The 10,938-nt window shown below is 48.7% G+C and overlaps 2 protein-coding genes across 2 annotated transcripts; one reads left to right on the forward strand and one right to left on the reverse strand.

Annotated features, from left to right (window-relative positions):
* The first annotated feature begins 237 nt into the window (after positions 1 to 237).
* Positions 238 to 5,429, forward strand: LOC128725740 (ras-related protein Rab-2A). Its single transcript, XM_053819505.1, has 4 exons — positions 238 to 572; positions 2,491 to 2,806; positions 2,877 to 3,057; positions 3,146 to 5,429. The coding sequence occupies exons 1-4, from the start codon at positions 527 to 529 to the stop codon at positions 3,242 to 3,244; spliced, it is 642 nt and encodes a 213-aa protein (XP_053675480.1). The 5' UTR covers positions 238 to 526; the 3' UTR covers positions 3,245 to 5,429.
* A 1,135-nt stretch (positions 5,430 to 6,564) lies between these two features.
* LOC128725737 (monocarboxylate transporter 9) lies at positions 6,565 to 9,730 on the reverse strand. The gene is made up of 4 exons (XM_053819503.1): positions 7,700 to 9,730; positions 7,282 to 7,391; positions 7,027 to 7,208; positions 6,565 to 6,950 (listed from the first exon to the last, which is right to left on the reverse strand). Exons 1-4 carry the CDS (start codon positions 9,728 to 9,730, stop codon positions 6,565 to 6,567), a joined length of 2,709 nt encoding a protein of 902 aa, XP_053675478.1.
* Between the last annotated feature and the right edge of the window lie 1,208 nt (positions 9,731 to 10,938).

The raw sequence follows: 10,938 nt of genomic DNA on the forward strand, positions 1-10,938 counted from the left end.
ATCATTCAAATTTGATTTAAATGCCCTCAAAATGTAAGTACCAAATGATTATAAACGACCTTTTCGCACAAAACTGTCAAATGTGTTTCTAGTTTACATACGTCAGTTGTCAAAAGCATGCACCTAACCCAGCCTTTCTTTCTGTAATACTTTGACTTTTTCCCAATTGATCATATTTTCCCGTTCAACCAGGTTTTAACAAAGAGATAAACATCGTCGTGTGAAATAAAGTGTGTACCGCGGGCTACCCCTATCGTGAACCTACTTCTGCCCGCACCAAACAGTTGAAATCGAGAGATTGCGCCACGAAAAAGTGATATTCGTGCATCGAGGACCATCCCTAGTACGCAGTGAAACCCCTGGCCATAACAGTGCTTCTGTGCGTGAAAATCATCGCATCGTGCGAAAGTGTGTGCACTGTGATAACGGATTTTGTACAATTCACGTAATTCCGCTTCACGTAGGCAAGTGAGGAAAAAGTGCGTCAACAGCATCACACCCTGCAGCAGCGTAACAAACCGCAAATATGTCGTACGCATACTTGTTCAAATACATCATCATAGGAGACACAGGTAAATTGGCTCAAGATCGCAATAGGCAAAAAATAGTAGAACAAGTTTATTTACGCCTCAAATTTACCACCTCGCATGGGTTTCCGCAATATTCGGAACCATACGGATACGGATCTGATTACACCGCGTTTCGAAGGGCCAGAGGGTTTTTTTGGGTGTGATTTAATTTGCGTTGCGTAGGCGGTCGTATAAACCCACACACAGCTAGAGCAGCTTTCGTCATGAAACAAGGCAAAGAAAGCACAACACCAGCAATATGGACGTGAGGATAAGCTGAAGAGGACGATTTAGTTATCCTTTCCCACAAATACCCGCATCTCGGATGGGAATGCGTCAAGGGAAGAATTAGAAATGGTGTAAAAACCTCCCCCAGCCAGCCGACCGGGACAACGCCGACAAGCACGACAGCGGTGGTGAATAAAATCGATAATTTTTCGTCATCAAATGCCTCCCTCCTCCGAAGCTCTCGTCAGGCGGCGCAGCGTAAAACATGGCAGGAATTGAGCGGTACCGATGGCATAGCAGGACCAGCTCGTTGGGCTACGGTGCCGTGGTGTATCACCATATGGGAGATATTTTTTTTACAAACCAGATGAATTTGCCTGTTCCTACGATGCACTCATGATGCATTATTGGACGGAGGTTCTATTGCAAGCCACACACATACACACCCATCAAGAAACAGAACTGAACAATTTTTATACATTGGAAAAGAGTAATCTAATGCGCGTCCCTTAATGGGGTCAGACGGACATCACGGCACAGCGAGTGAGGCTTCCGCAAGTGCTCTTTGTTCATACGGGGTGGTTGCTTTGACTCACTGTCTAGGTCACTACTGTGGTTTCACAAATTGGCCGCACGAACACCCCATGCGCGGATGGGGACACGTACATAAGGTGCGCCTTGCGCGGACCTTGTTCGCAAATTGCTTCCAAGTGGCCGGCCAGTCAGCGAAGGAAATGGCAGGCAGGCAGGAAAAATGCCCAACAACCTCACGAGTGTTTTTTTCTCCCTCACTTCTTTTCTGCAATAAACGCCAACGGAAGGTACGACTGGCTGTGCAGGTGGTTTTTACACCGCCGTTACGAAAGTTCGCATCTTGCAGCATGGCCTGGGGCTTTGATGCGCAATATGGAATGCTTGCGGGCGGGCAACAATACGATAACACGCCTTCTCGGGCCGATCGTCAGGAGCTTTCAGTCTCGTCGGAAACGGGAAATTATGCTAACTATATCGAATCGGCACGAGGAGGCCAAAAGAAAGTAAAAATGAGCAGTAACCGCACTGCGGGCGCAATGGAGAGAGAAACAGGGAGAAGCGAAACTATGTTCAATGGCTTGAAGTAGTTTGTTTATGTTGGCCGGAAGCATGAATCATGCAGCGCAGGCGGCAGGGGGTGCACCGTTGTTGGCGTGATGCACTGGAAATGCAATTGCATTTTGCATGGGGGTGGGTTGGGTTTATGATGATCCACTACGGGGGGATAAGAACTGTTATTCGAAAAGAGAAACGGTGAATCATCTGTTTTATCATTTACACGATGTTTGCCAATAAAATAAATGAGTCTATATTTATTTTTTTTATTTATTTTGAATGCTCTTTAGCATCATTTTTGTTCGTTACGTAAATTCATTATTTATGTATCCATTTATCAGCTTTTGTTACCGTGTTTTATGTTGATCAGTTTCATTTAAAATCACATAAACATTCATTACACCAGCAGAGAGCGCGTGAACATTTCCATCGCGTCTTTTCCCGAGGCAATTATCTTTCCCAAACCTTGATAACTGACCGAAAGTGTGCCTGCTCGAAAGTGTAATATATGACCTTTTGACACGCGATTAGATAAGTGCGGTTGGCGTTTGATATTGCTCCGTGCGCGTCTCACAGCGATTTTGCGAAATTCTACCCATTGCAGGTGTGGGCAAATCCTGTCTGCTGTTACAGTTCACCGACAAACGCTTCCAACCGGTGCACGACCTCACGATCGGTGTCGAGTTCGGTGCTCGCATGATCACCATCGATGGCAAGCAGATTAAGCTACAAATCTGGGATACGGCTGGGCAGGAAGCGTTCCGGTCCATCACGCGTTCGTACTACCGTGGGGCGGCCGGGGCTCTGCTCGTGTACGACATTACACGCCGCGAGACGTTCAACCACCTAACCACCTGGCTGGAGGATGCTAGGCAACACTCCAACTCGAATATGGTCATCATGCTGATCGGAAACAAGAGGTGCGTACTAACCCGATACGATGGGTGAAGCAATTGCACGATAAACTCTCCCTCTCCTTGCCCTGTACAGTGATCTCGATTCGCGCCGCGAAGTAAAGAAGGAAGAAGGGGAAGCGTTCGCCCGCGAGCACGGCCTAGTGTTTATGGAAACGTCCGCCCGTACCGCGGCCAACGTGGAGGAAGCCTTCATCAACACGGCGAAGGAAATTTACGAGAAAATTCAAGAGGGCGTCTTCGATATCAACAATGAGGTATGTGTGTGTGGGTTTTCGGCAAATGTGTGCGCCGATCCTAATTCGTGGTATCTTTCCCTCTCGGTGTCTGTCCGGCCGGTGGCAGGCCAACGGCATCAAGATCGGTCAGCAACACTCCCCGACGAATCCGTCCCTGGGCAGTGGCAACAGCCCAGGCGGACCAGCGAGCAGTGGCTGCTGCTAAGCGTCGTGCCGCCAGCCACCGACGATCATGATGTGCAATGCCGTACCCGACGACGGTCCACCGTTAGGCCGGAGCTGGGATGAAATTAAGTAACTTGGTCTAACAGCAAAAGTGGGAAGTTGTGATGCGAATTTTAGAGTACTACCGGGCGCGTCCCCCTTCCTCCCCGCTCGCGACCAGCTGGCATCGTGCAACGTGTGGTGCATTCTCAATTTCCCTCTTCCCGAACAGTAGCAACAGCAGCGAAGCAGCAACAACCGGTGGACCATGTCGCAAGGAACGAAGAAGTCCTGCCGGTTACGCAAGAGAACGGTGTTCGGTCGAGGCACATGTTACACGGTTGGGGCTGCATTTTCCCTTCTAATACGTCTGCTAGGAATGGGGAAAAATAAGTCAAATCATAATATAACAATAAACGCTACACGTAACGCAGGAAAGAGAGGGCGAGGGTGATGTGGGTTCATGTTTAAGATTCATATGTTTAAAATCATCCACGTTGGAGATTCATGGCGGGCAAACAACACCTAAAACTATCTTGGACTCCGCCAGAAGGGAAACATAAGCGACGCGTACTGGAATGAGAGCAGGAAAGCATAGCAAAAACAACCTAAATCTAAACTAAACCAAACCAATTCCAATCTTGTGATGGGGATATGTGTGTAAGTGTATGTGTGAACAGTTAACTAACAGAAGCAGCAAAAATTAATGGAGACGAAAAAGGCAAAAATAAAAACGAAAACGAAAGACAAACAAAACCCCCTCAATGCATAACTGAAACACACATAATACAAAAACCAGCTGCTGGGAGGAGTGTCCTTTTTGAGAGCGGACAGGAGCACCGTTAGGGCACTTCATCCTGAAGGAGCGGGGAGATGGTGGGCTCTGAGCGAGCGAATTTATCGTTGTAATGGGCATGAGTAAGGTCTCGGACTGTAAGGAGCACCATGGGACGGTACACGGGTACACAAGGTCACTGGATGGATGGCGGCTGTAAAGTGATAACGCAAATATTTTTACTCTTTGCGGCTACCGTTGCTTGCGAGGGCGATCCCTAATCTAACGATCATCTAAAGGAAAGGGAATTATATCGCCCCCAAGCACACACTCTCTCACACATGCACACATTTCGATCAAAACGCTCGCAGAAATAGTAGTATCTCATCATACATGCTTGCGCTGCATTCAGCTCATGGCGCGCATTTTGCACTAATTTTGCGTATTGCGCTTAACCTTCTCGAGTTCCACTAGAATACGTACATCTCGGCCATAGGTCACACTGACAGCATCTGGAGGATTCGGTTTTATTTGCTACTTTTTTGCCAAAATCCTGACGCACCCCCACGCAGGCGTGTAGGCTTCAAATCGTTCGAGTCTTAGCTTTCCCATCGCAAAGGAATCGTCCGTTTAGTTGGATACATAAAACGTCACGAAATACAAACGTTATGAAATATACATACAATACCTAGTACGTTAATAGTTCCCTTTATAGTCAGTCTTTCCTTTTCCTGCTATCGCGCTCCCTGAGGATTTTCACGAAAAACTGTTTCTTAGAAGAAATCCAATTATAGCTATTGACTGGCACTTGCCATTCATACCATGCACTACTTACCTTACATTTACGACCGGTGCACCATTAATTAGACGTTACGTTGCGCCGTACGGCCACTTCCGAGTCCCACTATTCTTCCTTCGCCCAGCTAGCCAAGCCTATCATTCTTATACGTCCATTGTGGACGGCCAGGACAATTAAGTTAGCAAAATTAATTTATATTCCAAACTAAAAGAACTGGTGTACCGGTGGTCCTAATCTCATGCATTGTTCGCATGCACATGCGTAGATATATATCCTTATTCCCATTCTTTAATTGCTTACTGGCGTTTAATGAAAATCAACCGAGCTGATAAGAGCAACGGTCGAGGGAGAATTTAAGATTAAAAACCAAGCATTATTAAATACAAACCACTGGAACAAAAAGACGTACGAGCGGAGTATTAATGAGAAAAGGAAAACAATGTCTTCTGCAAATTGGCACATACACAATCGCAGATGATGCGACATCAGCAGATTGCAACCAATGGGTGTGAACTGTGGGATAACTTCTCGGAAAACGGGGAGCTCCTGCTACATGGGGCATAGATAAAAGTACATAAATAAAGTAACAAGGCAAAGGAACTGAAATTATGAACCCGCGTCTTTCAGCTATTCTTCGGTGTGGGATACTTTCTTCGCCGAAAGAACACACCATTGGAAGAGAGAAAAGAACAACGACGTCGCCGATGGAACGAGATTGAACGGAGTTTTATTCCAACAACACACATTTCACATGTAAGTACGTGAAAACGGTCGTGCCAATTTGTTAACTATTCAAGTGCTTATTCAAACTAAAAGATTTATCTATTCTTAACGCTTCAATCATACTAGAGAGAGGGAAATTATTCGTTCTATCGCTACTTACATCACAAGGACCCTGTTTTTAAGTCACTTTCCTACTCCATACTAAAACTTAACACATAAACTAAACTCAAAAACCTGCGTTTGATTTGCTAACTTTTTTTACCATGCTAATTCCAATACAGCCTAATGAACGATGGTCCCACGAAGATGGGGTATGATGGTGCTCAAAATATAGATATATATGCCCTGCTCGGGTTTACACGCGCGACCTATTCCTTCTGTGTCGCCGGCAGGTGTAAAATAAACTATTCTCTTTATCTAAGATATCCGTGCACAATGCAAGTAAGCAAGTTTAATTTTATCTGCTCTACGATAGAACCTACGTTGTCCACTCTAAAAAGGCTATTTCCCTTTTCTATCGATAAGAACACGAGGGCTTTAGAGGGCCACACCTCAATTAATGGTTCTATTTACTAGCTCTAATGAGCACTTCACTAACTAGAAAATTTTCCTCGTCATAAGGCAATAGATTGACGTTAATTGTATTCGTTGGCTAACGTGGCTATGGTTGCTGTAGTTTAATAGCATTGATTGTATTGTTTCCAAGCTTACAAAAATCGCATTACAAACCGTCTATGTGATGATGCTACCAAGAATAGATGTGTTTTTTGACACAGTCAAACAGTGAGCCAAATGTGACGAAATGAAAGTGTTTGAGGTAGCTTTTTAGCAGTAAAGGTTTTTGGTGAAAATTCCGGCAACCATGTGTAAAAGAAAACCCGATGTATATGTCCTACTGTTCGTGTAAAGAAACGAAAAAAATCCTAATTTACGCTAGTTACTCCTAGAACGAACACACGCATTGCATAAGTACAAAAGGCACCACAGTTGCACAGCCCTGCCGTCTTCACGCCCGATCGCCTGTTCAAGCCGTGGCCGTCGAGCTGAGGGCTTCGCTTTCCTTCTCCTGGTCATCGTTGTCCGAGCTATGCTCTAGTGGACCGATTGCCCATGCGCAAACCCCCGAGAGAAAGATAAAAAAGCCAGCCGCGTAGAACGAATCATCCCATCGTTCGGTCACGTCGTACAGAAAGCCAGCGATCGGTGGCCCGATCAAACTGCCGATGCCTTGCACCAACAGCACCAGTCCATACGCCACGGTGAAGTCGTCCAAGCTCACCAGTCGCACCATGATGATGGGAGTGAACGAGAACGTACTGGCGAACGTGAAACCGAAGATGATACACAGGATTACCATCGCGACGTAGCTCGAGATGACCCACGGCATGACGAAGATCGATGCACCGCACACTGTAGAACACAGAGTCATAAAATTTAGCCTTCAACAATGCACCAACTGACAAGGATAAAAAGATGAACTACTCACGTGACAAGCACACGGCGTACGTTTTGCTTACGTCTACCCAGGGTTGATCGCCGAGCCACCCGAGACCGACCATACCGATCGTGTTAGTGATACCGATTACGGAGATCAGGTTCGCTCCGTCCTGCTCATTAAAGCCGTACTTTATGATGTACCCGGGGATGTAGAAATAGGGAATAATGTACCTGCACACGGAAGAACACGGAAGATCAATATTTATGGAAACAGAAAGCTGCCAATCGCGGGATGTTCACTTACCAAACAAAGAGAAGCAGCGTCGAAACTGAAAGCATGCCAAAGTGGAATTCGAAGAAGAGCGAAAAGTCGAAAATTGACTTCAGCGTATCGATAAAACTGCCGTACCATGGCTGCATGAAATAGAAGAGGGAAAGCGCGCGAGAGAGAGAGAGAGCAAGAGAGAGAGAAAGAAAAAAATGTTAAAACATTTTAATTAGTAATGGTTGTCACGTCTGTCCATACTGTCAAGGCATATTCGAACATTCAATGGAGGCGCATGGTTGTTTATGAAAGCACGTGCTCGTTTGCATGGCACGTGTTTTGTGTTGATGGAGGCGCCCAGTTATCGAGTTTTGCGTTATTGTCATCAGCTAACGAACCTCATCGTAACGCCTCAACGGAAACGTGTTGGTTCAATATCGCCCGAAAAAAAACTCACCTCGTCATGCTCTTTAGCGATTGTGGTCATCGAGTTGCGGTAGATGTTTGGACAAGAAGACGCCTTCAACCGGTAACGGTGTGTGTTGAGCAGCGCACCCCGGTAATGGATCGAGTTCCTGTGCAGCCGCATGTCCTTGTAGAAGTTTGAGTACCGCATCGAATGCTGCCGCCCGAGATGCTGTTGCTTCTTCAGTCCACCACCACGCGGTGCTGCCGAGCGCTGCTGATGCTGCAATTTTCTCTGCTTCGGCACCACCAACGTCACGCTGGTGTCAACATTCGGATTGAAGATCTCGTTTTCGTACACAACATCTAGCGAATTACCCCGGAAACTGCGTGTTTTCTCAGCCCGACTCACATCACCACCGCCACCACTCGTGGAGTCACCATGTGGAGTAGGAACGACCAAAGATCCTGCCAGTGCCACTTCATCCAGTGACCACGTGCTACCACCGCCCTTCTCGTGTAACTCCTGCTGTCGCTGTACACTTAAATACCCATCATCGAGCGAGGCCACACTGAGCGTTTTCAACGAGGCATGAATACCCAAACTGACACCATCCACGTGCAATCGATTAGCGTCGTCGTCTTCATCTTCAACGTCCTCTTCGTCGGTGAATTTCTCGTACGAATTAAGCGTTTCGGTACTGGCTAACCGGGCTTTCGCGTGAGCTAACCGTCCGCTGCGCTTGAACGCTTCCTTCGTGAGCACGTTTTGCCGTAACGAGCGATTGCTCGTGTGCAGATTTTCGTGGATAGGAGCCACCACGCTCCCCTGTTGCTCTTGCTCGGTGAAGAACGTCGGCAGAGCCACCTCACTCTGATACTTTTTCGTGATGGCAGGATCTTCCGGTGGGATAACCTGGTTAGCCTCGGTGTTAACGTTCGTGACGAGCGTATCGAGCACGTGCTCTTTCGGGATGCCCGTCTCAATGAGCTTCTTGATCTCGTCCAAATACACGCTCGAGTTCGAGAACGTCTGGATACTCTGGGCTCGGCTCTCGAGCTTGCTCTCCTCGATCATCCACTCGGGATCACGCATCAGCGCTCCCATCGCCACCATGTTGAAAAGCGTTCCGGCCAAGATGAGGGTAGCACCTCGCCACCCGAAGTTGTTGATCAACCACTGGCACAGGGGCGCATACACGAACGTGCCGATTCCGGTTCCCGACGCTCCGATACCAGTCGCAAACGTGCGCCGTTTGTCGAACCAAAAAGCCACACAAACGACCACGGTCACGTACCCAAACCCGAGCCCTACACCGGACAGGATGCCGAACGTGAAGTACAGCTGCTCGACCGACTGGCAGAAGGATGCCAACACGAAACCGATCCCGCTGATAAATCCACCGAGCATGGTCATCTTACGGCAACCGTACCGATCCACAAGATTCGACATGATCGGTCCAGCCAGCAGCGGCACGGCAATGAATAAGGACCCGATCCAGGCAGTCTTCGATTTCGACTCACCAAAGTAATCCAACAGCTCGGTGTAGATCAACCCGAAGGAAAAGGACACACCGTCCATGATGAGCGAGATCATGAACGAAGAGAACACGATCACCCATCCATAGCCACCGTCCGGGATTTTGGGTGGTTTCTTTTTTTCGGGCTCGTGATACGACGACAGGATCGAGTCCGCTTCCGACATCTCCGAATTCAAGCGGATTCGACCTCCAGCACCACCACCACCACCACCAGGCACCTTCAGTTGGGTCATGCTCAGGTTCTTCTCGTAATTTCCACGCCACGATCCGGGTGAATCGGGTGCTGGACCGAGATCAGAATCAAGCACGGTGCAGAACGTCACCTCGTTCGTGTTGAGCAGGTTGGTCTTGATCGCTTCAAGCTCATCTCGTCCTATGGTCCGCCCGGGAGTTCGTCCTCCCGGGGACGATCCATTACGTGGGCTATGTTCCAGACCGTTGTTGTTATTCTGGCGATCTTCCTGCTCCTCACAGAACGGTTTCGCTCGTTCCGGTGTGATCGACTTCTCCGAAGGGTTGGTGACACGAATTTCGAGCACCATTTTCACGCGGTGACACCCGGGTCGCGCCGGTCCCGGTGAAACGCAAACGTTGACGCTTTCCCAGCTGGCAAACTTTCCACATGCAACCTCCTGCGAGGTGCTCGAAACGATGATCGCTGCAGGTACGGCGCAAATATACTGCTCGAAAAGTGCACTAAAAGCCGCGAACACGAGAGTCACTAAGTGACGTTTGCTGCGTGCGTGCGTGTGTGTGTTTGAAACGTACGTGATCCTTGAGGCTAGAACGCTTACTACACGCTGCAGGTGTCACCAGAGACGGCGTTGTGGACGCTTTCGCTGCGTTGCGTGATCGAAAACGACCAAAACGGCGAGCTGGTGGCGTCGTCGACGATAGAACGGATGTTACTACGGATGTACTTGCCGCCGTTGGCACGGACAGCGCAACAACAAAGACGACAACGACGACGCCGACGACGGAAACGAACAACGGTGGCGCTAGTGTTCGTGGTGCACGTACCGTTACGACCACAAACGCTGCTGCTGGCGGTGGTGGTGGTGGTGGTGCGGTGGGATGTGAGCGTTTTCCCACGAGGATCGGGTTGTCCCGTCGGTCTGAGCCGGGGATCCTTCGGCAGATAGCGGAGACAGTGGATGGCGCTTTCGGTGGATGCGTTTTTCCGAACAAAATGCATAAGTGTTGCTAGCGGGCTGGCGTTCGGGGGGCCGCTGCTGCTGGCGTTCCTCGGTTTCACCAGAACCGGATGCGTTCTCATCAAGCCGGACGGTGCCGTCGGGCCGTACCAAACGCGAACGATTTTGTAGTTTCACGGGCTCACGATCAAGGGTCGCGATCGCTCGTCCTGCTAAAGGACACCTTTTTGCTGCACTGGCAAAGTGCACGCGGAAGGCGACGGTGGCGTGGCCGTGTCAGGCTTCCACAACGGTGTCCACAAATCTGGACCACATTTTGATTACCTTTTGCACGTCGAAACGATGCTACGATGTTCCTTCACACTAACGTTCGATTGACACCCCGGTGAGGATCACCTTCGGGTTGTGCACAGGAATTCGCTACTCGCGCAAATGTTTCGAAAACGCGCGCATTAAAAATTGTACTCTTCACTCGCGCAGATGCCGGACGTCACTAGAGCACACACACACACGAAAAAAAAAAGCAAGGACCATACACTGCCCGGTGAATGTTAAGCGTCGAGTTGACCGGCACGTGTGCGAAGGAGAGACCCGTG

The sequence above is a fragment of the Anopheles nili genome, chromosome 3, assembly GCF_943737925.1.
Source record: "Anopheles nili chromosome 3, idAnoNiliSN_F5_01, whole genome shotgun sequence".
Lineage (NCBI taxonomy): Eukaryota > Metazoa > Arthropoda > Insecta > Diptera > Culicidae > Anopheles > Anopheles nili.

Excerpts from the sequence above, each read along its gene's own strand:
- LOC128725737 (XM_053819503.1), bottom strand. The coding sequence starts at position 9,730 with ATGGTGCTCGAAATTCGTGTCACCAACCCTTCGGAGAAGTCGATCACA. Across the intron at positions 7,209-7,281 it reads ACGCTGCTTCTCTTTGTTTG|GTACATTATTCCCTATTTCT; the intron begins GTAAGTGAACAT and ends TTCCGTGTGCAG. Across the intron at positions 6,951-7,026 it reads GTACGCCGTGTGCTTGTCAC|TGTGCGGTGCATCGATCTTC; the intron begins GTGAGTAGTTCA and ends TGTGTTCTACAG.
- LOC128725740 (XM_053819505.1), top strand. The coding sequence starts at position 527 with ATGTCGTACGCATACTTGTTCAAATACATCATCATAGGAGACACAG. Across the intron at positions 573-2,490 it reads CATCATCATAGGAGACACAG|GTGTGGGCAAATCCTGTCTG; the intron begins GTAAATTGGCTC and ends TACCCATTGCAG. Across the intron at positions 2,807-2,876 it reads ATGCTGATCGGAAACAAGAG|TGATCTCGATTCGCGCCGCG; the intron begins GTGCGTACTAAC and ends TGCCCTGTACAG.